The following is a 27,180-nucleotide window of genomic DNA, read 5'->3' on the forward strand; positions in this document are numbered from 1 at the left end:
AGGCAGGAATATTCTCAGATTTCAGATTGTACAGATTTTTGATTAACATAATAACCTCTGATACATGTGTTGATTCAGATGTTTTTACAGGCGTGACGATGGTAGATTAAAGCTCTCATATGATGTTTGTGATTATAAAGCAGGTCTAGGTTCTATATTAATACTGTGAAAGTATCAAAGCCTCAGTCCACAGAGAAATGCACACAGCCTGTATTCAGAAACTGAGCCTTAAAACCAGCCGTGAGGAGTTCTGGAACTTTGTGATGTCACAACAAAGCAGTCACCAACCAATCAGAGGAGAGACTCAGATCCTCTCCTCTGATTGGCTGACTGGCCTGTTGTTACTAGAGCTCCAGAGAGAAGCCTGAGAGAGGAGATGTGAAACTACACTGAGATGGTTTTTGGTTCTTAAAACCACAGATATATCTTCTGATGGAGATCACCACTTCAGATAAAACACAGGAGAAGTTTAAAATATGGACCTTTAAAAAGGTGAAGGAGCCCCACTGAGGCTGCATGTGTTTGGGGCCCAGATTTTATGCTACACCTCTGGATCAGTCAGTTGTTGTTTGTTGGTCTGTTGAGGTTCTTTGTTAGAATTTACCTTAATATTTCACACAGACCTGGACACGTGATGATATGTTAGAGGCCACCTGGCAGAGCTGCTCAGGTTATTCTCTGGACACTAATCATGCACACACTCATTGTAGACCAACAGAAAGCACTAATGCCCGAGCAGCCTCTTAAGGCAATTATTCTTGGAAAGAGAGTCTGTTTGCAGAGCTCAGATTGTGCTCTCTCGGTAATCCCCTCATTTCCCTCTCAACATGTGGCACGCAGCTTTACTTCGCTGACAAGGAAACCAAACAACACAGAGGGAAGATTATTACCATTAACTCACTTCCTGTCATCAGATGCAGCAGCTCCTCTGTCTGGTTTTTCTTTTGTCCTCAATATGCAGATGAATTGTCTTAAAACCTCTTTCAAACTTGATGAATAGTTGTGAATGTTAATATCAATAAGTTGATTATTAAGTTCATATAGTGTCTGCTGTCTAAAATCAATCAAGGATCCAAAAGGATGACTTTTAACAATTAAATATATTGATATCGGTATTGATATTGGTGATCATGGCTTAGGTATTTATATATAATATCTCGTTTAAATATGCATCAAATACATTTATATTTTTATTTACATCTATGTATAAAATACGTTGCTAAAAGAAATAAACTATTATTCCCAGACGTTTTTTCCCATTCAGAGACCAGCTTTTACATTTTGAAGGCTGCATGTAAACACATCCACGATATCAAAGATCAGCTGTGCGGCTGCGTCGCCTGATGATGACGTAAGAAGCGCCGTTCCCGGTGCAGCTGTTAACGATAAAAACACAAAGGTGAGATTTACTCCGCGCCGCGAACCAACGGACCGTGGGAGCGACTGAAGCTGTGGGTAAGACAGACTAAGGTCCTGGTTCTGGACCGTCCTGGTTCCGGATCGGGGGCCGTGTGTAGTCCGGGGAGGTGCTGTAGCTTCAGGCTGTGTGTCTCCAGACAGGTCCGGTCCGGCTGCTGCAGGAGCCCGGGGAGCTCAGCCCCGGCCCCGGACTGCAGCGCTGGAGGGTCACTTCAGGGACGGACAGGGTAGAGGTCTGTGCCGCTTTCAGCCGTGTAGACACACGTTTCAGAAAAGTTTGTGAAACCCTGGATCACAGGATATGAAAGGTATCAAACAACATCATAACATTATGGAAATAATGTTATTTATAAATGGACAAAGTATGAATATACAACATAAAGATATAAAGGCTGTGTGCAGTAGTTGCACATGATGTAGAAGTTACTGAAAAAAGTCCTGAATTTTCAGTGAGACTAATTAAAACAGAAGAGTCACTAAAGTCCAATAGAAAGAGCTGCAGCATGTTTAGCCAGAGTAACATTCATGCAAAATGTTATTAATAATTAGAATAAAAGTATTTAGTACAACATTAAGAGCTGTGGGCTCTTTGGTCTGTGTAGCCACACATTTAAGAATAGATTGTATAGATATAAATAGTTAAAAACTATTGAAGAAGGTTATTTATAGTGCAGATTAGTATGTTGTCTATTTATTATTAATATTTATTCATGAAAACTCAGATTTTATTTCAGTAGCTTTTCAGGGTTTCACTCTTAATCAATTCTAAAACGTGTGGCCACGTGGCCCAGAGAGGACACAGCCCTTCATAAAATACTATTGTACAATATAAAGGGTGTTATTCCCTGAGGTCAGAGGTTCAGCTCCATGGCTGACAGGTGAGCTGACGTCCCCCTGCTCCAAACACAAGGTGAAACTGAGGGTGAAGACCCCTCTGGATCTGCAGTGAACGTCTGTCAAATATCCAACTATATTCACCACGGTTTCCCAGCGTCGGGCTCCGTGCTCTGTGTGTTACTGGATCAGGGGGATATTTTCCCTGTGCTGCTGTCGTCTGAGGTTCAGCTGAACACTCCTGTGGAAAGAAAGTCACACCAAACCCCATGAAACATCTGGAAGTTGAGTCGCAGCGGATGAGGTGATTGGATTTACCCAAACACAGTTTCCATAACCAGCAGGAGATTCTTCTCTAAGCGGAGGACAGAAAATCTGAGATCATGGGATCAGATCTCGATAAAGCTGATTCATATTTTCAAAGATGAATTAGTCAGTTAATCTGTTTATGGATGAACAGACAAGAGATTTACCAGCAAAATGTCAAACAGTCTCCGGCTGCAGGACTTTCTCCTTTTCTCTGCTTTATCTTGGGCTGCAACTAAAAATGAACCTGCAGCAGTGATGGGATATAACAACGTGCTGGTTTCCAGACTTCAGTCAATCAGTCAATCCAACAGCTGTTGAGATATTTCAGTCTGGACTAAGAGGTGGATGGACCGATGTTGTCATCTCTGCAAAATACTGAAATCAGCCGATTCACAACCCAACACTTGGAGAAAATGTTTGATAGAAACTTTTTCCAGGTTTTCTAAAAGTCTGAAATTCCCATTTAAAGTTACAGAGGACGTGACCCCAGTGTCCTCAGTGGTGTTGTGACAGTGATGCAGAGACACAACAGTGACTTTAAATGCACAAACCAACTTTTTCCAGCATCTTTTTTTTCTCCAGATGAGAAGCTCCTCGCTCTGTGCATATATGTGACTGTGAAGCAGGTGTGAAAAGGATGTTGTTAAAGATGAAGCTGCTGTTGTCGCTGTGCACAAACATGTGTGCGGCTGCGTTGGGAAGCACGCTGCTGTGGTCAGTCATTAGTATCCAGCTAACTGAGGTGTGAGTTTCTCTCTGCTCAGCCTGTACTTAGACCTAATGAGAGGTTGTGTATTAGTGCATTACAGTGCTTACACAGCTGTGATGACACGGTTGCACGAGGCTGGACTAATCATTTACAACAGTCCTGCTCACTTTGGTCATTACACGACCGAACGGCCGTGAGGAAAACTGATGGTTAACAATTACATAACCTTCGTTCCAGCATCAGGACAGAGGGCGAACATCTGATCTGGGGTCTGTGGTGGTTGAGAATTTATCCGTTTTTTCTTCCCAGGTTCATTTAATAAACATGAAATTGATGAAGTTAATCAGGGAAGAAATACTACAACGAAACAAACAACTTCGTCTGCTCATGAAGACCAAGAGATGTGGTTGAAAGCTCTGATTCACTGCATTGTTTTTGGTTTTTGGCAGGCAGGCAAAGATGTCCCTCGAAGTTTACCTCTCCTGACTGCCCCTGTAGTTAGCCCTGACGCTATCTGACTAGCTAGTTAGCCAGGCATGCTAACATTAGTGGCTAATGGTGGAGACGGCCCTTTTCTCTCCAAGTGGACGCTGCTTCATCTCAGCCCACTGACAGTCACTGAATCTGATAAACAGTGTCTGACCAACATGATTAATTAGATATTTAGCGCCTGATCTGTTTTTGAAGAGTTTCATAGCTTATTGCTTCACCCTCTTCCAGTCCTGTGAGCAGCTGTGAAGCAGCTAACTTCAGACGACCCCTGTGTGTTTTCTCTCATGGAGGCTTTTAGTTTCTCGTGGCCAAGCCTTATGGGGTCTCTGATGTTTAACAGACCCATTTTCCCTGGAGAACTTCAATATGTCTTTTATTCTCCCTATAAAACGAGAGCTCGGCCCCTGGAAACGCTGCTGCTCAGATAAATTCACAGCATGCCAAAGTAGCTGCTGTAAAACCAGAGCCACTTTCAGGAGGTGTAGTTACTTTGCTGGATGGTGGAAGCTGCAGTGATGGAGAGAGGGTGGGTGGGGGCTGAAGTGTTGGCTGGCACGTGAACAGCAGGCTGCTTCAGATGCCAGGAAAATGATGTAAGAACAGCTGTGGGAGTCCTGACAGGTCTGCACCAGGTCTGACACACACCTCCACCACCAGGTCTCAGCTGCCTGTCTCTGAGTGTTTCTCCTCTCTGGGTTAAATCTGAGGCAACGTGCTCTTTACAAACCAAACGAGTTCACAGTGACTTCGGATTTGACAGAAAATGACTCTGATGTGGTTGGAAATGAAACCTGGGATCGTTCCAGGTGCAGTTTGTTAACGCAGCCAAACCTCTTCTCCCTGTTTCCATGACTTATTGAAGGTTGTCAGATGCTGGATGATCAGCTCTGCTAACCAGAGGTTTCTGTGCCTCGAGCCTTAATGTCAGCGTCACACTCTCTGGCTCGGTTTCCATCTGTATCTTAAGAACTTCATAAAACACAATTTAACCATTTGATGCAAAAAAAAAAATCCCATCAGTATGACTCTGGTTCCTGTAGGGAGAGAGAAGTGAAACGCCAAAGTCACCAGCTGTGCTCGGCTCGCCCTTACTGCAGATGATCATGCTGTATGCTCGAAAACTCAGGAACAGACACTAAACGGCTTGTGTAAGACTGTTGTGTCAAAGGTACAGAAGTCTCTGGTGAATAAATACAGAGAATGAGTTCATATCATGTTCATGGCTGCAACTGATTGTTTTCATTGTAGATTACTCTGCCAATTATATTGTTAGTTAATCGTTTTAATTCCAACAGTCAAAACTCAAAGATGTTCAATTTAAAATAATTTGAAACGGTGAAATTATGATTTGTATCTTAAATGAAGACCTGACCTCTAACTGTGTGTGGTTTTGTGTGTCTGTGTTTTTGTCGACAGGGATGCACACGTCAGTGTGCGAAATCCACATCTCCCCTCAGCCTGACTCTGTCTACTTCCTGCGTCTGGACTGGAGGGGGCGGGGCTTAGGTTCCGGCTTCCAGTTGCTGCTGACTGATGGACAGGATGCGTGGAGAGGAGAAGGTAAGAACCGTCACCCGGCGTGACCTCACAGCACGTTGTCTCACATTTTACACGTCCGACCTGACAGATTTATGGTCCCCTGATGCCTCACCTGTTTGACCACACACACTTTTCTCACTTCACCTGCGCTCCTTTCAGAGAGTTCAGTCGTTGACCTTTTCAGCTGCTCGGACAGCGACGCTCTGCGCTAGATTTATTAGTTTCACTTCCACCAGCCTGGACTCTCTCAGACCAGGAGCTGGAAACTCGAGTCCACGAAGACTTGTTGAGATCCTGCAGGTGTGTGTGTGTGTGTGTGTGTGTGATGTCACTGATGATGTAACTGTCTGTGTGCAGTGAGCGAGGCGGCTGTGTGTGAGGAGGCGGAGGAGCTGGAGATGCCGACGGAGCGGTACGTCCAGGACCTCCAGCAGGCGCTGATGGGGACTGAGAGCTCCATCACCTACAGCTTCAGCCTGACGCCGTCTCCACCCGGCTCCACCGTCACACTGGCGTATGAGAAGGTGCAGAGGGACATCTCTGTGAGTGTCGCACAAACACACCTCTGACACAGTGAGACTGAAGTGTGATGCACAGGTCACAGCTGGAGTCGATGTATGGCGATGCGGTGAGACGTGTTTCAGACGTTTGTGTGAGTGTGTTTATTTAAATTTCTCCCTCTCAGCTGATGAGCTGAAGGTTCTTTTAAAAAACGGTCGTTCACAGTAAAGTGTGGAGTCGATTGTTGACATTAGAGCTGACGGTGGTGATGTGTCAGATGACGTCAGTGCTGCGTAGATAACACTGCTCCTCCATCTCCCTCATCCACCCTGGATGTTTAAAGGTTTGTTTTGATTTCCGGCTAAAGTGAGTGAAAGCTGAGTTGTGTGTTGTGGACATTAACTCAGTTAACTGGTCTAATAGAATAATAACTAAGACTCTGTGAACCTGATCTGGTTTACACCTCAGTCTTTAAACGACTCTGTAACAGGCGGCTGTATCTGACCCTCACAGCTGTGTGTTGAAATGCATCATTGTGTTCACAGCTCCAGTTGTATTGTCGTGGTTTAGTTGAGCTTCTCATCTTAAAGTCGTACTTTTCCCCCTGTGGAAAACACCAGGGCCTAAGAATGTTGTGTGTTGTGTGTTGGTTGAGCTGACAGACTTTTCCAAGGTGACACATCTGGACAAACACTGGCCAGATGTTCTTACTGTTTGCTGTGATATTCATGGTTCCACAGGATGAATCTTAATGCTGTAATTATATATTTTGCCACTTGAGTGCAACACAACAAGTCACAGAGCAACATGATGATTCATGCGTTGTGGTGTTTGTGTCACATGATGAATCTCAGTCTAGCGTTCCGGCTCTTAGCTCAGTGTTTGGTCTCCACCAGCTGCTGAGGGAAACATCTGGAGCTTTGCTTGTTTTCGTGTTAATTTCTGACATTGTTGGTTTTAAATGGACAGGAAGGATAGAAAATCTGTTGAATTGTGTATGGACGCAAATACATCATTTTTTTTTATGTCTGTCCCATTCTCATGAATGCACGGAACTGATTTGGTGGTCAAAGGTCAAAGGCCACTGTAACCTCACAAAACCCTTTTTTGGCCATAAATCAAGAATTCACACGTTATGTTTTGGGGCATCTTTACTATAGCAGCAGTGGAGGACGGAATCACACTGATACTGACTCTACCAGCGGAGCCACTGCACTGTTTTTAAAGCAAAAACGACAGAAAAATTCACTTGTTCCAGCTTCTCAAATGTAAATTAGTTGTTTTTTAGTTCTCTGTGAATATTTCTGCTCAGACAAAACAAAACATTTCGGAAAGTCGCCCTGAGCTTGACATTTTTCACTTTTCAGATCAGATTAACTGATAATGAAAAAAAATTTCATTGTTTTTGACTTAATAAAAACATTTTTGCTGTTGATGTTGGAGGATGACTGTTGCTAGGAGACCTCATCAAACAACAAACAACCTCATGTGTTCACAATATAAACTGAGTTTGTTGTGTGACAACAGTGACCGGAGCAAGTTGAACAACCTGATGTGTTTGGTAATTGACTGAATAATCTCTGTTCAGGGGTCAGCTGTGTGAACACACTCATTTGTGATGTGGACACATGGCCTTTGTTGCCATGGCAACCGTGACAGAGTGGAAATCGTAGCGTGCGTTTCGCAGTAAAAGGGAAATGAATCGATGGTTCAGATTTGAAATCGAGAGTCGTTCATTCTGGTGCTGTGACGCCTCATCGGAGGTTTGTTCTGTTGCTCAACATGAAAACAGTGATTCATCTGTCAGAGAGTTATGAGTCATGATTACAGGCCTCATCTGCAGTTGGACAGCAGTGGCTCCCCTCTAATCGCCGCTCCTGTCCAACGCCACAAAACACCACAGACCCTCACACATGTACAGGTGTTACCTCAGGTGGTTAGCATACCAGGCGTGTGTGTGTGTGTGTGTGTGTGTGTGTGTGTGTGTGTCTGTGGTCATGCGGCTTGTCAGCACATTCTCTGTGTGTGTGATGACTGAGACGTTTGGTATCGGTGTGGTTTTGTGTTATTGAATCCACAGCTGTGTGGTGTTATCAGACTCAGATGGTCGTATTGATGTGTAAACTTATTACAGTGGATTCTTCAACAAATCCTTGTGTTGCGATAAACATGTAACTAAGTACATTTACTATCAGTATTTTAGTTTATTGCACTAATATCTTACTCCTGAGGAGGTTTTAGATTTTAATTAGGATAAATAAGATCTGATATTTTTCTTGTCAACTTTAAGGCAGAAATGAGGCTTTTCAGATGTGCAGAGGAGGAGCAGGACGACAGTATTTAAATACATTAATTAACCTTTATTAATAGTTTACATATTTAACTAGAAGGTCAGTGTCAAACAACATGAACCAGACTTTATAGAAAAAAAGTCTAATTCAGATCTGGATCTGCACCAAAATGAATTTGGATCTTCTCTGGCCCCGCCCCCTCCATCTTAATTGAGATCATTAAAACCTGATAGATTTCCTCCCAATAAAAAGTAAAAGTGAAACTTTAACTACATGTAAAGGAAATTAAATTTACTTTGATATCTAAGTTGCTGTCACTGCAGCTTTAGCTGTGGTTTGGACTCTGTGGAGCTGGAGCCGTGAAGGTGGTGACGGAGGAAAGTTGTTGCTGTTGTCAAGGTTCACACATGTTGTCAGGTTGTTAAACATATTTATAGGAAACTATGACTAAAACTAAAATAATCCAAATGAAAGTCCACCAGTTATTTTCAGTAAAAGAAAACTAAAAGTGTAAATGTGGTATAAAAGAAGTGAAACCAGACTGTAACCCCTCCCTTCCTGCCCTCACTCCCTGCTTCTTCCCCTCTGTCCCCCTCGTGTCTCGGCTGCCTCTGGTCTCTGATCGGGACACAGAAACATGTTCTGAGGGTCCAGGGGACAAACACACAGCGGGTCCATTATGTTCTCGTCTGTTCTTCTGTTCTTGTTGTGGAACGTCATCAGTCAATCCAAAGTGTGACTCTACACACATACAGTCCAGTAGTGATGATAACTGATATTTAAAAATGAAATATAGATAATAATGACACACATGTAATAAAATGGTGATGGCAGATGTTTGGTCTTGTGGTTTTGTTCATCAGTTCATCTTCTTTATGTTGTTTATGCACAGTCATGGTCACAGACTCTCTCCACCTCCCTGAACTCGTGTCTGAGTCTCAGTCATTTGACAAAAAAGACACAAAACACACAATAAACAAACTTACAGATGAATTTGACTTTATCATGATTTAGTTTATAGTTAATTATTTTAGTTAATTTTCCACAGATATTGTGATAATAACGTTATTGTAGTGAAAATCTGATATTGTGACAGAATTAATACGGTCACACAAGGTGGGTTTTACCCAGCATGCTCTGGGTGCTGACCTGGGTGTGAACTTAGGGTTCGTAGGAAGTATCCCAGGATGCATTTATGTATTTTACATCAACCAGTGGTGTTACTGTTACTGTTATAATCTTTACAACAGCCGCTGTGTCTAAACTCAGTTTGTATTCACTTCAAAAATCAGCTGAAGTCATTCAAACGGTCAAATACAAACGGAGGTTGTGTTGTGTGTTGGTGACAGTGACAGTGTGACACCAGTGTGATCAGCTGACGTCCCAGTTACTGTTCAGCCTTGTTTTTTTTTTTTTTTTTTACTGTAGACGTGTTGGTGTATTAATGACCTGAACGTCCTCCAGCTCTATTAACTCTGCAGTAAATTTAGAGTAGGTGGAGCTGAGGGTTCCCCCTCAGTGAAGCAGTTAATTAGTGTGAAACAATGAGTCAGACGCAGCTTTTGAAACTGTGGCGTCTCCATGACAACATGTGCCCACATCAACAGAGTCTCAGCCAACACGCCGCTGTCTCCGACTCACAACAACATCAAGCTCTGACCTGAAGGTTCACAGCTCAGGGCCCTGATGATGAGAGGGGAACATGTAACTGTTACTATTATTACTATTATTATTATTATTATTATGCTTTTTACTTCTATTTTTATTTCTGTTATACAAATAAATTAGCCTTGATTTAATCCTGACAGAGTGTGTGTGATGAGGTGTGTCTGCCGGAGCAGCAGAGGAGGTGTTTCCGTGTGGAGCAGTGTTTCATCTGTGACGTCTGAGCTTATTTACTGAACATTTCTAAGAGGTGGTGAAGTCAGAGCTGGCAGATATCAGACACCTGCAAAAACCCCGATCTGAGCGGGAAACACAGAGGAAGAGGATGAACAGTTGGTGTCTATCAGATGATAACATGCATCTTCCCTTCACACACACACACTGTTGTAACAGTGGCTGCTCTATTTAATAATTTCATTTCTTTAATAACTGAGGAAAGAAAGCTTCACAATTCAATCATCAGTTTGGTCATAACTCATGAACACACACGATAATTATGACAGAATTTAACTCAAATGTCAAACAGGATAAAATGAAGTGATGACATTTTATATCCAGAGGGTCAAAGGTCAACACCTCTGGCTATTATTTGAAGCTCAGAATGACCTGTCATCATGGTTTTTATTTTCCTTGAACACTGACTCTCTCCTCTGTCTGTTCATTCACAGATTTGATGAAAGTCTGTGGGCGACACACACACAAACCTCACACACTGTAAATAATGTGTGATATGTCTGATTTAGACTTTGAGTGACTCTAATGTTTCAGTTTTCATTCTTGTCCAGTTCAGGTTGGGGTCTGTATCTCTGAAGGCCGTCTCCGAGCCGGCGGAGGCAGTGAGGCAGTTACTGGTCCACAGCCTGCAGAGGGGAAACACACTGGAGCAGCAGAACCAGAACCTGGAGGAGGAGAACCGGAGACTGAGACAAGAACAGCAACGCATCAGTGCAGAGTAAAAACACACGACCAGCAGCGTTGCAGCTGCTCAGAACAAAACTCAGACCAGGCAGGGACAGCAGATGATTTCCAGTTGGAAAAGTTCGGGAATTTCCTGAAAGTTTGGGGGAAATCTCGGAAATTTTTACAAATCAAGTTCTTTTTCAAACATATTTATGATATTATTGGAGGTTTTCAGCTGGAGATTCACTTCAAACCAGTGGCAGTGGAAACAAGACTGTTTGTCTCTGTTGTTTCATAATCCAGTAACTATGTAGATTTACTTCAATACGTGGTGACAGAATAAGTCAGTTATGATACGTGGCCCTGGTTATATAGAGCCACTGAGGTTTACATGGTCCTGCACAGCTGAAAGGTTAAAATCACAAGTCTCAGTTCCCCTGAAATCCATCACAGGTTCCTCTGAATTATTACCCAACTGATGTAACACTGTGTGGGGAGGGGCGGGGCGGGCTGGGGGCCATGGGGCCGTCTGCTGCAACCATACGTCACTTTGAGCTATGAGCTGATGTGACAGAGGTGTTAATGTGAGTCCATCACAGCCGGGGCTCAGAGGGGCCCCGTGATTCACAGACCTCAGACCAGAGTCCACTTCAGTTCATCGTGTCTCAGTGTAAAGAATCAAAGTCAGTTCCTCCCCCGTCTGACTGTGTCTTCAAATGTCATTTATTAGCTAATCATAATGTACACATTAATTTGAAATCCTTTAATCTATAATTTAAGGTGTTTTTTAAAGTTCATATTTTTCTTTTAGGGTTCTAAAATAATTGATAATTTAAGGGATTATTATTCAGGTATTAGGAGGTTGGCTCCAACTTTAGGATAAATTAGTGGATAAATAAATGTAATATGTTAAGGTGTTTTTAATGGGTCTTCTGAATGGCTCATTGAGTTTTAAAGGTGTAAAAACACTTTAAATTTACAAAATAATAAAGTACTTTTAATTTGAACCTTAGTTTTCATGTTTGGCTCAGATTTGGGGTAAATTCATAGATAAATAAATTAAAACATCACAAAAGGCTCCAAATGCAATGTGTGTTTCATGTCAATTTCCATAAAGAAAAACTGAAGGAGAGAGTATGACCTGCAGTTTTTAAGATGTGTGTGTGTGTGTGTGTGTGTGTGTGTGTGTGTGTGTGTGTGTGTGTGTGTGTGTGTGTGTGTGTGTGTGACTGAAGACTGAAGCGGTACGTCGGTGGTAAAGAGGCCCTGGAGGTAGAGCTCTACTCTCGGTTCATCCTGGTCCTGAATGAGAAGAAAGCAAAGATCCGCAGTCTGCAGGAGACGCTCACACACCTGCAGCAGAAGAGGTAACTCAGTCCTGTTGACAGATGTTGACAGATGTCACAGTCAGTCATAGTTTCATCATCGCTTGTGTTTCTCCTTCAAACTGTGATTTCAATACTGATGCTTTAGCTGATATTTCAACAAAACCACATCAAGACAACATCTGGAGAAAAGTGACAGGAACATCTGGCTGATAAATCTGATCCGCCTCTGTGGACGGTTCAAATGTGTGATTACAGATAAAAGTTAACTTTGCTGCCACACAACTGTGACTGAAGGACGCACACACACACACACGCACACACACACATGCACACACACACTCACTCACTCCCAAACTGCTGCTGATAAAATCATTATTTTATGGTCATGATGTCGTCCTACAATATGATTATAACTCCAGGGAGTGAGAGAGAAACTTTGACCTGCTTGTTGTGAACGCACCTCGAGCCTCATCACGGTGAGTCACTGACATCAGCTGCTTTCACTGCTCACGTGTCACCTGACTCCTCAGCAACTGTCACTTCAGCTTCATCCGGAGCTTTCATCCAACATCTCACTGGCAAAGTTGAATCTGAAAGAAGTAGTTGCTCAACAGACTTAATGTTGCATGTTTCCTTTATCGCTGCAACCCTCTGATTCATCTCCTTTGTGCTGAAAGTCATGTGACCTCCGGCACCAGTCGAACGTTTGGCCAAACATGGGAAAGTGTGAATAACTGTGTTTCCTGAAGGTTTGATCGATCATTTTTCAAACTGCTTCATATTGAAACCAGAGTGAATCACATACATCCTCTGCTCTCTGTTGCAGCTCTGAGGGACAGAAAAACAAGGAGCCAGTAAAATCAGGCCAAACAGCAGGTTCGGAGGAGGAGGAGGGTGAGGAAGATGAATATGGAGGGAGCACTGACGAGGAGCCAGAGGAGGTGCAGCCGACTTCGGCTCCGACTTTACAGTCCCGGGGTAAGATCTGCCAACACCTCAAACTTTGCATTGTCTGACCTCTAGTAACCCCTCAAACCATTTAGATTGAATGTCCTTCAACCAAAATGGTTTGAGGGGTTACTGGAGGTCAGACGATGTGTCAAACTGTCCGTTTGACCAGAAATGGATTAATGTCAAAGATCCATAAAACAAAACTGACTCCACACAGAGGAGTGTGTGTCCACACACACACACCGAGACAAACTGCACCTCCTGTGAACATCCACCTTGAGTCTGTGCAACTGACAGACAACTCAAATGTTCATGCTCACTTGGAAAAAAAAAAAAGTGAAAATACGAAACAGACCCTGAGCGACCCAGCAGACGAAGGTTTAGGGCTCATGCCATGTGGACACAAATGCTCCGAGGTGCCGAGTCCCTGGTCTGACTCCCGACCAGCCGGACTCTTTGCTGCAGGTCATTCCCCTACTGTCTGTCCAGTTTCCTGTCACTCTCCTCTGTCATATAAAAATACCCAGAAATAATAATCAAAAAAGAAACAAAACCATTTGATTCCATAAGAAATTGTGCTTATATCAGAAACCACAGCTTTTAACCACGTGTGAGAGCCAGTCTCACTCAGGTTAGATTCGTGTTCGTCCCTCTGGAATATTCCTGCAGCTGTTGCTGCTGCGTATTGAGGTCACACTCACATATTTGACTTGTCAGAGCAGGAAAACCTGAAGTGAAGGATGATTGATGGTTCAGCTTTGGACAGACACTGTTGGGTTAAGGCCCCTGACTCGTTTTAGAATCAGGCTGAATTTCTGCAGATGGTTTGGTGTGAAGTCTGACGTCAGCTGACTCTGTCAGGTAAGAGGTGTTGGTCTGTCTGCAGTTTGAGCAGTGCAGGGGCTGCTGGGAAATGATCTGTTAGAAATCACAGTGAGCTTGTTCTAATATCACTGCAGCAGTGAGACTGTGCAATGGTAGAAAACTGGCCGTGGCTGCAGAAAACACATCAGGTTGTTGTCTTCTGTCTGCGGCTCCGTGACCTCAGAAGCCTTGTGTGAGCTGTAGTTGTTGTATTTTCACAAAACAAAATGAATATTTACAAATGCTGATCGTTCCTAAAATGAGAGATGGTGGCCCTGAGGGCTCAAACCACTGCAACTAAACACATGCAAACAGTCGAAACACAAACACATTCAGAAAACATCTTCATCTATTTGACAACACATGTGCTGCAAATACAACACAACTGAAGTGTTTCCAGGAGACACAAAAAGTGATGAAACCAAACACACGAATCATAACACGTCCATCTTCACATGTTGTTCAATGTTTTTACCTTAAAAAATCACAAAACATTGAACAACAGCTGCGTCCCAGCAGGTTCGTCACTGTTTTATGTCCCCTGGAAACACTTCAGTTGTGTTGTGACTATTTGCAGTTCATGAGCTGTGAATCGAAGATGTTTTCTGAATTTGTTTGTGTCTGTGTTTTCTGAAGTTGCATTGGTTTGAGCTCTCAGGGCCACCATAGATTGAACATTGTGTAACAAAAGTCAGTGTTCAGAGTTTTCCAGCAGCTTCTTTCTCTGCTCCGTCCTCCTCTCCGTGAATGTGCTGCTCATCACAAACCTCCAGCTGAGGGCAGTTGCTGCTGCTGCTGCACAAAGTTCCAGAAGTCCTGACGGCTGGTTTTAAGGTTCAGTTTCTGAAGTGAAGGAGTAAAACTGCCTCACTATTTCTATCACTCTAAAGTTCCCTTAAAAGGGAAACTTCTCCAGACACCTCAGTTAGAGGAGAAAGGTTTGGGGGTCATGACCTTTCTCTGCATTAGAGAATTCTCTAAATCAACATGACAGTTACAGAGATTTATCAGACAGCAGCTTTAATGGATCATCTACAGAAAGTCAATCATTTAGTCATTTTTGCAGGTAAATCAACATTAAGTCACATGGGGCAGAAAATTACAGTTGCAGTTGCTCTGACGTGATGACGTGATGGCTGATGGGAAACACCTGCAGGGTCATCACTCATCGGGGCGTGTGTGAATATTAGACATGTTTCAAAGTGACTGGGAGCGAAGCAGGAGCTTAACTTCACGTCAAAAAAAGTAAAACATATGTTTTGTTAAGTGTGTTCACAGGAAAACTTTTCACATTGTGTAAAATATGACTGAATATGATATTTTCAGGAGCTGTTGTCATGGCAGCATCGCTGTGTTTTTCAGAAACTCAGCATGACATCACTGAGGAGTTATGTAATGCAGAGTAGTGGACCTGCGAGCTGAACACCTTTTAACACGAGCAGCTTCTGATGTTGACGTTTCACTTCATCAGCGCTCAGACTCCCGCTCCCTCCAGGCCGGGACTCGATCAACGTGCCAGCAGCAGGAGGCTGAACATAAGTTACCTATCAGGGAACTGAGAGGGTCTTTTTTTAAATGTATTTTATTTTTTTGCCTTCCCTGAGTTTTCCACTTTCTCAGACATGTTAATGATCCACAGCCTCGCTGATGCGCCAAGGTCTGTCGGACGACGTAGGTGACCCCTTTTCCTGGGCTTTCCCCTGCGCCTGATGAGGAAAAGCTCAGAAGATTGATGTTGTTTCTGTTGCTATGGCAATAAGTCAGACGGCTTCAGGGGCAGGGCAGGGGAGGGGAGGGGACAGGAGTAAAGTTGTGGTTTGTTTGTTTTTGTGTGTGTGTGTGTAGATTCTGCTGCTCCTGGTGAGAAACTTGTTTCTGAACCGTCACAGTTTTGATCCAACAGAAGAATCGATCGTTGATATTAAGTTGGACTTGAGCCACAACCAGTAAAAAGCAGTGGGGACTTCATTTGGTGCATGTACTGCACCTAGAAAGTGTTTTTTTTACAGTACATGTCACATTCACCCACTCACCCACTGACACTCACATATTGACAGAACAGCCATCAGGGGCAATGTGGGGTCCAGGATGTTGCCTGAGGACACTTTGACAGGTGGACAGTAGGAGCTGGGGTCGTTAGCATCAGTATTTAGCTCAATACAGCCTCACTGAGCATTGTATTGTAAAGTCATTATCTTTTTTTATATTCATTTGCTGATTCTGCTCAGTTAGTTGTTCTGGAACTAAAATAAATAGAAAAATATGCTCATGTATAAAAACTCCACTATAAACAGGCTGCTGAATTTCTGCTGCCAACTGTTTTTAGAAGCCAGTTTAAAACGATCTGAGATAAGAACAAGTAATTTCTCAAGACGTGTGCTTCAGTGAACAGTAAAAAAAAACCTTTAAAACCCCTGAAAACCTGTCAAGAGCTTAACAAACCAAAATAATGATCGAATCTGTTCTGACTTTGACGCCCGTCTGCTCTGTCGTGGTTTTAGTGTTTAACACTTTAGTCAGTACATTCATGGAGGACAGTGGAGACGATGTGGAAACCAGTCACTGAACTGAACGGAGAGAAAATATATCAACAGAACACGTAATTTTTACGAGACGTTTTCCACCACCACCATCATCATCATCATCATCATCCTCCTCCTCCTCCTCCTGCTGCTGGCTCCCGTTCCTCTGCTCTTTGATCCCTGGGACGTGCTGAGTTGCAGGAACAGGCCCATGTGCCTCCCTGTTGTTCGTGCTCTCGTCCTGGTATCGTCACGTTTAAGGACGGAGGGAGGTGAGGTGATGACGGCAGAGTCAGGCGAGTGAGGGAAGGAGTCACCAGCAGATGTTGGCGGGGTGACGGCTGCTGCCTCTCAAATTGTCGATGATTGACATGTAATCAAAATTCGTTCCACTCCTGAAAAAGTGTAACAGAGTTACATAACCTGGCATTCATGTTTTAAAACCCTGTGAAAACCATCTCAGTGTAGTTTTACATCTCCTCTCTCAGGCTTCTCTCTGCAGCTCTAGTAACAACAGGTCAGTCAGCCAATCAGAAGAAAATATATTTAGATCATGTGTCTCTTCATGCAGAAACCCTGACTGACTCCTGTTCTCCTCAGGCGCCTCCACTCCGAGCCCATTGGACGACAGCTTGAAGGACATCACAGACGTGGCCCCCAGTCGCAAAAGGCGCTTTCGTCACCTCGGGGCCCCGGACACCACGGTTAAAAAACCGACCCCGCAGACCTCCCAGAGAAAGAGGTACGAGTCTGTCTGCGCTGCATCACAACTGGAACACACGTAGTGTCATTGACATGTGCGACTGAGTGTTTGTGTTGCTGTTGTCTGTTGTTCCTCCCACAGCCTCCTGCTTTATGATGTCAGTTAATGTCACTTTACTGGCCTCATAAACTGTTCATACAGTTACTCTGAAGTTTGTTCATGAAGCCAGGGTGTGACATCTGCAGCCTAAAATACACCGAACGCACACAGGAAACTTTATTGTTGCACACACCTCCCTCTTCTACTGTAGAAGACGTAGAGATGATGGCGTCTACCTGGAACTGTTTCAGGTCATTTTCCTCATCAATTCCTCTCTTTTGTCTCATCTTTCCTTTGCCTCCTCCTCCTCCTCCTCCTCCTCCCTCGGTGTCCTCTTGAATGGGAAAATCAAACATCATAAAAGCTCCCTGTCAGGGATCTTCTTTATGTCGGGTAATTACACCCAATCTGCAGCGGCTCTCTCTGCGATGCTAACCTTTCAGTCTGAGGTCACCCGCACCCCTACCCTCACCCCCAAATTGCTGTTGAGCTGTACGTGAAGGATACACAAGGCTAAAGTGGCAGCGGAGCTAATCTCACTCGTATGGTAGCAGTCGGTTGTAAATCACTGATTGACCACAACACAATCAGTGACGTGAACATGTGAAAGAATGTGGACAGCTGTGTGTGTGTGTGTGTGTGTGTGTGTGTGTGTGTGTGTGTGTGTGTGTGTGTGTGTGTGTGTAAAACTGGTGCAAGGTGCAAAACTGTAAAAAAAAAAAAAAAAAAAAAAAAAACCAACACAAAGATAGAAAGGTAGAAGAAATACAAAGCACACAGAGCAAATTTAAACCAGACATAGTTTTATATAAGTTATAAATACACGCTTGTATTAAAGTGATGCAGTGTTTGTCGTGTGAGGTGAACTGAAGCTCTGAGGAAGAGACAGTTTTCATTACTAACACTAAACCACACATGTAGCTGCATTCACGTCATGGCTGCAGAGCTGAAGAGGAGTCAAAAGAAATGCTCTTATTACATCAGTGACCTCAGAGGAGAAGAGAGGAGGATGGAGGGATGAATAGATGTGCTGAGAAGGAAGAGTCTGACCATCAGTTTGACCTGGTTCCAGTTCGCAGCAGTGTCTCGTGTCCGGAGAGAGAGGCCAGCTGTGCTCCTTCAGGGCGTTATCACATTTACAACATTCCTCTGAGAGCGAATATCAAATTCAGCTCTCTCAGTTTACTGGTGATAAAAGAGCAGCGTTGTACCTGCAGGTTTATGATTTCTGCTGCCGGCCCTCAGGAGCCCGTCCTCTCTATCTGTTCATCTGGGAAACCACACTAACACGCTGCCGGGGCTGCAGGCCAGCCAGCTGAACCCGCCTCGGGAGAACAAACCTTTTCCACCCTGGACTTTATGTGAACACACAGCACCACTAATGGGTGTGTGGAAAACATCACACACATCACAGCTTTTCCTCTGGGTTTATCTCCCGGTGTTTGTGCACATGGACAGTGCACTGAGACGTCACTATCCAGGTTTGGACAATCCACAAACCTGTGTTGAGGTTTCACTGGAATGGGATATTTGTTTCCTGTGGATTGTTTGAAATTAAATAATTAAACTGAGACTTTTTGACACCATCTGCAGCACAAATGAACTTCAGTCTCAGCAGCAGCTGTTTTCACTGAACACTACCTGCTCAGCAGCAGAAAAGCCTCCACGGGTCCTGAAATATCTATGATTGATCATCTAACAGCCTTAATGATGAAGGTGACTTCCCCCAGACATTGTTAAGGTACCATGAATGAAACTCAACACTTCCTCCTGAATCTTCACTTCAAAATAGTGCAGTAGCAGTGTTTACTTCATAGTTAGGCTTTTGATTTGAAATTGTTGACAGTAGCTCAACAAAGAACCAGAGAAGCTGAACAGCAGCAGCTAGACATGACTCTGTAGAACTGATGGATCAGTGCTATGAAAATCTACCCTTTTGGAGCTTGTCTCCAAAACCAGGGACAACCCGACGTCTGTCCCTGCAGGTGGAGGCCACAGGGAGGTGGCGTGACCCTCACCTCTCATGAGCTTTGGGTAGTGACTGAAAGAATGAGATCACAGATACGAGCGGCTGAAATGATTTTCCTCTGCAGGGTGTCTGGGCTCAGCTGTAGAGACAGAGTGAGGAGCTCTGACCTCCGGAGTGAGCTCAGAGTAGAGCTGCTGCTCCTTCATGTCTGAAGGAGCCAGTCGAGGGGGTCCGGGCGCCTGGTTAGGATGTCTCCTGGGCGCCTTCCACTTGAGGACTTCCAGGCACAACCAGCTGGCAGGAGACCTCGGGGTAGACCCAGAACATATTGGAGAGATTATATATCACATGTGGAACGCTGCGGGATCCCCCAGAAGGAGCTGGAAAACTTTACTGGAGAGAGGGAGGTCTGGACTACTTTGCTTGAACCACTGCCACCGTGATCTGAACTCGGATGAGCAGAAGATGGATGGATGGATGGATGGATGGATGGATGGAGGGATGGATGGATTGATACTATGTGAACTGCTGTTGTAAGCTACAAGTAATTTCACCTCCTCACTGACCAGCAACAGGAGACAACTCCTCGATCACTGGAGAAAACACATAGCTGGTTTATTGCAAACAGGAGGATCACTCGGTTATGTTTGGTTGGCCAGCCGTTGACATAAACTTTTGGTTTGGCGCTGGGATCCTGAAGGGGGATTTTTTTTGTTTATGCTGAGCAAAAAGCTCTGTGTGGATGAAATAAATTATATTTCACGCTGCCAGGTGAAACTAAGCTCATTTTGTGTTGCTGGCTGTTAGAACATTGTTCAGTTTGTTATTCTAGGGTTATATCGTCAAACCATTTCACTACTCTACATATGAGCAGTGAGAAAATGTCTTTTTTCATAGTTTATTCAACCAAAGCTTTAAGTCCTTGGATACTGGTGAATGCAGTTTTTCTCTGGTCTGAGCGCAGAGCAGCAGGAGGATTTCGGAGGGAGGTCTGGGACATGAACTGTGGAGCCAGAGTCAGTCAGTGGCCTCAAAGAACAACTCTCTTCTTTTCTCCTCTCTGTTGTGTGTGTGTGTGTGTCGTTGCCTTATCTACACTCAGAGTCGGACCATCGCACAGCTCTGAAGCCCCCTGCCTCACATCCAAAACCTCACAATACTACTGCTCTTGTGCCCGTATCGCACATTTGCCAGTTTCTTTTTGGACGTGGCCGTATAGAAATTATTCCAAAGACATGTCTCAATCTGACATTGTTTCTGTTGCTGCCTCACAGAGGGTGAATATACTGCATCCAAGCTGCTGCGGGTGCCAGCGACTGTGCTGCATGCAGATGGCTGTAAGTGGTGCCATCCATCCCCAGCTGCTGTCAGTGGTCGGCAGTGGTGCCCGTTACCGGCTCATTACCGACTCCGACTGCTCCAACAAGAAGCAGCAGTGAGCCGATGAGCAGCTGTGGTTGGACGTTTGATTGCTGCAGAAGCCCCCCCCCCTGAGCTGGCAAACACTGGCTGCAAAAGAGAGACATTGTCTGAGGGTGGGGGGGGGGTTGTTAAGGCAGTTGGCAGCTCTACACCCAGCTATTGTTTTTGCCATTTGAATCACAACTCAACCCGCTCACCTTCCTCCATTACCTCCATGTTTTTCTGCATGTGGGTCGTCCACAGAGAGGAGGAGGAGGAGGAGGAGGAGGAGGAAGAGCAGAGTATTAAGGGAGTGAAAGGTCCTGCAGAGAATGAAATGAAGGCCACATGAACAGAAGACAATGACAGGGATGTGTTAAATGCAGGTGCTGGAAGCAGGAAGATGAAGTGATGCATATCATGATGTCACAGCCTTCAGCGTTAGCTCAGAGCCGCCACAGGTACAGCTTAAAGACGCATAGAAACGAGCTGTCAGTACGTCTGTAACTTTGTGACGTCACAACTATACAGTGACTGACCTCAGGGGCATTGCCCAGGATTTGGTTTCTCTGAGTGTTTACCTGATATCTGATATATTTTTATTGGATTACTCAAAAAACAGTCAGCCAATCAGGTGGTTTTAGCTTCTTAAAACCACAGATATATCCTCCTGTCAATCACTGACTTTCAGAGATGTTGATTGGTGTATTTTTTCTCCTCGGACAGAGCCGGGCTTTCTGTCTTTATGTGAAGCTCAGCTAATCCAACCTGACTCCAGCTCTGTGCTGAACAGACTCTTTGACAGAGCTACGAAATGTCTTATTTACCGTCATCGTCTGGGTTTAATACTTCACTAGGAAATGGGACACGTTTGAGTTTATTATTAAACAGCTGGTTGATCTGATCTTCACATCCTTCTCTCTGACTCACTGTACTTCCTGTAAACATCAGATCTAAGTGTTTTCCCATGAACAGAAACCAGTAGAAGTTTGCAGTGAGACGCTCTCTCTCCTCCTCACAGGGTCTGGTTCTGTGAGCGATCAAACGCCGCTCCTGGCCATCACACATAATCACTACAAGACACGGGACCGGTCAAGTTTTAACTGTGTGTTTGCATTTAGCTTTTCACTGATATCAGCACAGTCTCTGTAGTCTGTTGTATGAGCGGCGGCTCTCTGACAATCGATGGAACCTGTGAATAGAGTTTATAACAGGTCTGCTCATGGGTTTGAGACACGTGATGAATAACAAGATAGAGGAAAAAAAAAACGTGCTGCTCTAATTTGTTTTTTGAGCTGTTTCTTTACAGAGCTGCAGGGACGAAGTGTCTTTGTAGGCGGACCCAGATGTTAGCGTCACACTGGCTCCCTCAGCAAACAGCCAATGGGATTTTCTCCAATCAGATTGTCCGTCCATCATGGACACGATATCTCAGTAACGCCCTGACAGAACTTCTTCAGATTTGCCACAAACATTCACTAGGACTTATTACATTTTGGTGGTCGGAGGTCAAAGGTCACTGTGACCCACATTTTGGCCATAACTCACGAATTCATACACTAATAATGACACAATTTAACTCAAATATCTATAAGGATAAAATGAAGTGATGACAGTTTATATCCAAAAGGTCAAAGGTCAATGTCACTGTGACATTATAACATTCTGCAAAAACACTGTAACTCAGGAAGGGGAGGTAGTGACCATATTTCCTGTAACTTGGCTGTTTGGTGGAAGAAACAACCATGAGCTGCTGGAAACACCACAAATGAAATTCTCTTGAACTCTGTGGTGGAGGAGAAATGTCAACAAACCTGAGCAATTAAAGGCAACTTCGTCTGCATGGACATGAGTGAACCGAGAACTGTTTTCTTTGTTGTAATTCGGTGCATTGAACCTTTAAGTACAAGAACTTTTTTTTTTTTTCATTTATACAAAACCAGTCCTTCTTCCCAGCGTCGTCCAAACTGAACCTCTGAGGGTCGTAAACCACAAACCAGCACATAAGTGGTGAGCATGTTGTCGCCAGACCAGCTCAGTGGGGGGGATCCCGTGTGCCCGATCCCCAAACTTAACCTCACCTCTCGGGGGTGAAACCGCTCTCGTCACATCCCCCCTCTGCCATGTGTTGAAGTCTCTGGTGGTCCTCTGTGGCAGCGTGGAGCAGCTTCCCCTCCACACTGAACACGTCTCTTGTTTCCTGTTAACTGGTTCCAGCAGCACAGCACCATTTGTCATACAGTTGGTAATGATTTAGTTCAGGGCCTCTCTTCTCCTTTCTCACACTGGTCTTTTCTTGCCGTTCTCATTCGGTCATTATGGTTCCAGTCGGCCTGGATTGGAGGAAGGAGATTTGTGTCCTCGTTTCAGAACCAGAATCAGCTTTGTTGGTCGAGTATGTTTGTGCACACTGGGAATTTGACTCTTAGTTCTTCGAAAAGCAACTTGTGGCTTAAAGCTCTCAGTGCTGCTCTGAATGTGTGGGTGGTCTTCAGGTCACCTTGGACTCAGTCACTCTCACATGCAGGAAGGTGAAAGGTGAGCGGAGCTCTGTGCTGGGTGGTTTACAGCAGGAGAAAGGCTTCGGGGAGGCTGTATTCTGTTGACCTTGTGCAGCCCATTTTTTCATTCCTTCCATTTCTGCTGGTGTCTCTTAATTTCAGGTTCTTGTGCCCGGCTATGGTTAAAGCATAAACACAAGTCTCAGGCCTGATGGCTTTCTATAAACCTTTAAAACTCAAGAACACACATCTACAGTCACAAGGAGGTCATGTGACAAATCAACCACAGATAGCAGAATAAAAAGTTTACTTTTTTCATTAGTTACCTTCGCTCTTATCTTCAGCTCACTTAACTCTGTGTTGTAGTGTGTTTTCACTTCACACTGAGCTGAAACCCAGTACTTAGATTTAAAAGTGTCATCTGTTTGCTGCCATATTATTTTCATTACTGGCGTGCAGTGAATCTTGGGTTAGGTTGGGTCATGAAGGATCCACCTGTTGGAGCCGTCGTTGCCCAGAAAACGAAGGCTGCATTTCAGATCCTCATTTGAAGGAGCCTTGGAAATGGGACAGTCTAGTTGCTCTGCTGTGACACTGTCGGTCTTCGATCCCCTCTTGCTCTCTTTTCTCTGCCACCCACTGTTCCTCCCTGATCCGTCCTTCATCCTCTGTGTGTCTGAAGTTCTCTCTAAACCTCACATGATGTAACACTCAAGTGCAGACAGAGTATTTGAGCTTCAGTTGGAGAACAACACGAGCCTCCACGTGGAAACACACACAGGTAGTCTACTATGTGACGTGGACCACTTAAGATGTGAGAGCTGCAGGGCCGCTCACACACACACACACACACACACACACACACACACACACACACACACACCTACCTACCTACACACAGGTATAAAAGTCGCCCATGTGTTTCCAGTCTCGCTCCTTATGGGCCACATGATGCACTTCCCGTCTCAACAGGAAAACTCCTGTAAATCAGCCTCATTAGCCCACTGACCTGTGTGTGTGTGTGTGTGTGTGTGTGTGTGTGTGTGTGTGTGTGTGTGTGTGTGTGTGTGTGTGTGTGTGTTGCGCAGCAGTGACTCCCCTGCAGGATCCAGTAAGCAGCAGACCCCCCAGCGCTCTGCAGATGCTGTGGCAGCAAGTTCAGAAGTTGAGGACCTGTTTGAGGACTTCTGACGCTTCACTAACAGACTGTCCTGACAAACACGATCACAGCACTGATGTACATTGGTAAAGCTCGGATATTTTTATACTGGATTTATGAATTAAAGGTCATGGATTTTAGTGAACTTATCATTAAAGGTCCCATTTTTAACTTCTCCTGTGTTTTATCTGAAGTGTTGATCTCCATCAGAAGATATATTTGTGATATATCTCCTCTCTCAGGCTTCTCTCTGGAGCTGTAGTGACAACAGGTCAGTGAACCTCGACCTGCTTTATAATCAGAAACAAATGGACATCTACCTTTATGTTATATGGGACCTTTAAACAACTGTATCTGCAAACAACAGACAGGTGACAAGTTCATGTAAAACTCAACATGAAGCGTCTCACTCAGGTGTTTTTCCACCAAAGCTCCCAGAACATATTCCTTTATTTGATGTGTTGATGGTGGTGCAGCAGAGCAGAGGTTTGATTACAACCAATTTTTATTCATCACAAAGTTTCACAAAATTAAAGAACTCTTCTCCCGAGAGCAACGACCCCGACTCCCTCAAAACAACATCTGTTTGTATTCAAGTGACAGCGTCCTACTAATGAATGTTGTGAGCAAAGAAAGACGACGGGTGGCAGAATTATAGTGTGACAAAGTCTGTGAATTGAGGAGGTTGGGGTTGATTGAATTCCTCATTTCAAACCAGCAGTCAGCTTTGTTTTTTTAAAACATGACCACAATCATTTCACAACCTAAACCACGTGTTTATTAATGGAACCGTGACCAGAAATGTTGCATAATCATAGTGTAGGAGTCATTTTAACTCAAACCATAACCAAAACTTTCCCTGTTTAAGCCCAACCAGCCTAACCAGCCTTTAACCACAGAGCTGCCACATCAAAAAAACGGATTCATTTTTCCAGCAGGGATTTGTCAGAGTGTGGGAGGCAAACACTAATGATGTATTCCTGCTGCTAGTGGAGTCAGATCAGAAAACATCTACACATACCTGCAGCAGATGACTGGTGACCCTTACCCTCTGTGGTCCAGGTCCGTGTAGAGAGCATCGTCTAACACATCTCTACACACCAGCTGACTGTGACGGCCGTTTGATTCACATCAAACCTCTGCTCTGTTTCTCATCCAGCTCGTCCTTCAGTTTCTCACCTGTCGGTTGTTTTGCAGAATCATAATGTATTTTCAAAAGAACTTAATGTTGTGCTTTGAACTGGTAATGAGCTGTAATTTATACGCATTTACAAATTTGTCATTTTAATATTTGTACCAATAAAAAATGAAAATTTTCACTTTTAAAGTTTCTCTCCAGACGTGTTTTAAACTCTGTGAAAATCCTGAACATGTTTTCATAAAAACTGGTCTGAAGCGCATCTACTCTGAGTACTCTGATTGAGAAACCTGGACCAGGCCTTGGCCCCGCCCACCACCTGCTGGCTCCAGGTGTCCAGGTGAAAGAGCAGAGAGGATGAAGATGTTAGAGGAGGAAACATCAGAGACTCAGCCTCATGTTGGAGCCTCAGTCAGACCCAGACTCAGATGAGGAGTCTGTTGAGACCAGAATCAGAGACTGGCAGACGGATCAGAACCGTTAGCATAGTTAGCATCTTTTATTTGTTTGTGCTGTTTGTTAGCTTGTAACTGGCAGTGGCTGACACAGTGTTAGTGGTTGTGCTAATGCTAACTCTGGCTCTCTGTACTGACAAGGTTTCAGGTGACAGGATTGGTTCCTGAGGTTCTATGACTGTCTGAATCTGTTTTTATGAGACTGTGATTGGTTCAAGGTGGAAACACTCAGTCATGGTGTTATAAAGTCATAAAGACATCATGTGTCTTTATTATAAAAACATCATGTGGACGTTAACGAGGTTAAACGAGGGGTCCTTATATTACAAAGTAGTTGTTTGTTTTATGTTATTGAAATGATCTTTAAAGGTGAACTCCACCACTTGAGTTCTGACCCCAGACTGGACGAGTTTTGTCACCTGACGTGATGTAATTTGAGTCATCTCAGCTTTTAGGATGTAAACATCTGTGACGGAAAGTCTGAATTCTTCACAGGTTCTCTTGGTTTGGTGGAATCTGAATCATAAAATATATAAATGATATCTTTTTGTATCCAGACTGAGTTTAATGTCTGACCTCCGGAGCAGGTTTTCTATCGGTTCTGATCATGTGATGCGTTTTAATCTGCGTGAGAAAAGTGGGTTTTGAGGTGAGAGATGAGGTCATGTGAGAACAGCACAGACTCTCGTGCTGTATTTGATTTGACCACCTGGTAAAATGCGGGAAAAGATCATTTACTGCTCCTCTTTTCAGCCGTGACTCCTGGTTAACTGGTCACACATTACGCAGCTGCCGGTGTTTGTGCAAGCCGGCCACATTGTGGGTCAGATGTAAGAATCCTCTTCAGACCAGGACCAAGATGTGTGTTTACTGTGGAGGGGGGAGGGGAGGGGAGGGGAGGTGGAGGGGGTCCAATAGAGTTGCAAAGTGGGAGGAACTATTCCCTTTCATTTTCTCCATTTACAGTGTTTGGTGACTCACAGTTGAAACACTTGGATCAACATGAAACAACTGTTTTTTTTTTTTAATTACAAACTGCAGTAAAGATGTTAACTACAACTCCCAGGGTGCATTTCAGCATCACAACACCCAATCACAAAACTTAAAATCCTGTTAGCTATGTGCACTGCTAACGGGGGTGGAAACTAGAGATCACACTCTTTAGAAAACTGATTTTATATCTGCAGCTTTAATCATTTTCACTTCGCTGCAGCTCTACTTCTTGCCACTGACTGGACTCCTCTATAAAGCAAGGGCAGCCGAGGCTCATGGGTATTGTAGTATTCCAAGCCTTCCACCAAATTGATTGACAAAACTTGATTCTCAGGAGAAAAGTTGAAATAATTCAAAGTGGTGGTCAGAACATAAACCTGTAGGATTGTCTCATCACACTGGAGAGTCCTGTCTGTGTATGCTGTCAGTTGCATTGTG

General features: G+C 44.1%; 1 protein-coding gene across 5 annotated transcripts; it reads left to right on the forward strand.

Annotated features, from left to right (window-relative positions):
• The first annotated feature begins 1,322 nt into the window (after positions 1-1,322).
• Positions 1,323-25,483, forward strand: xrcc4 (X-ray repair complementing defective repair in Chinese hamster cells 4). 5 transcript variants are annotated; one of them, XM_071465933.1, is made up of 8 exons: positions 1,323-1,399; positions 5,180-5,323; positions 5,660-5,844; positions 10,545-10,711; positions 11,895-12,026; positions 12,814-12,965; positions 16,925-17,066; positions 24,086-25,483. In XM_071465933.1, the coding sequence occupies exons 2-8, from the start codon at positions 5,182-5,184 to the stop codon at positions 24,186-24,188; spliced, it is 1,023 nt and encodes a 340-aa protein (XP_071322034.1). In that variant the 5' UTR covers positions 1,323-1,399; positions 5,180-5,181; the 3' UTR covers positions 24,189-25,483. The 5 variants fall into 5 exon arrangements, with proteins under 5 accessions (XP_071322034.1, XP_071322033.1, XP_071322031.1 ...); XM_071465932.1 differs by having other exon boundaries at positions 1,331-1,455; XM_071465930.1 differs by having other exon boundaries at positions 1,352-1,727.
• The last annotated feature ends 1,697 nt before the right edge of the window (positions 25,484-27,180 follow it).

The sequence above is a fragment of the Trachinotus anak genome, unplaced genomic scaffold, assembly GCF_046630095.1.
Source record: "Trachinotus anak isolate AG129_WGS33_773 ecotype Australia unplaced genomic scaffold, CSIRO_AGI_Tana_v1 ptg000028l, whole genome shotgun sequence".
NCBI classification, from domain to species: domain Eukaryota; kingdom Metazoa; phylum Chordata; class Actinopteri; order Carangiformes; family Carangidae; genus Trachinotus; species Trachinotus anak.

What these genes read in the sequence shown, in the direction of transcription:
- xrcc4 (XM_071465930.1), top strand. An exon ending in AGGTGCAGAGGGACATCTCT is followed by an intron (nt 5,845 to 10,544) that starts GTGAGTGTCGCA and finishes ATTCTTGTCCAG; the next exon opens with TTCAGGTTGGGGTCTGTATC. An exon ending in CAGACCTCCCAGAGAAAGAG is followed by an intron (nt 17,067 to 24,085) that starts GTACGAGTCTGT and finishes TGTGTTGCGCAG; the next exon opens with CAGTGACTCCCCTGCAGGAT.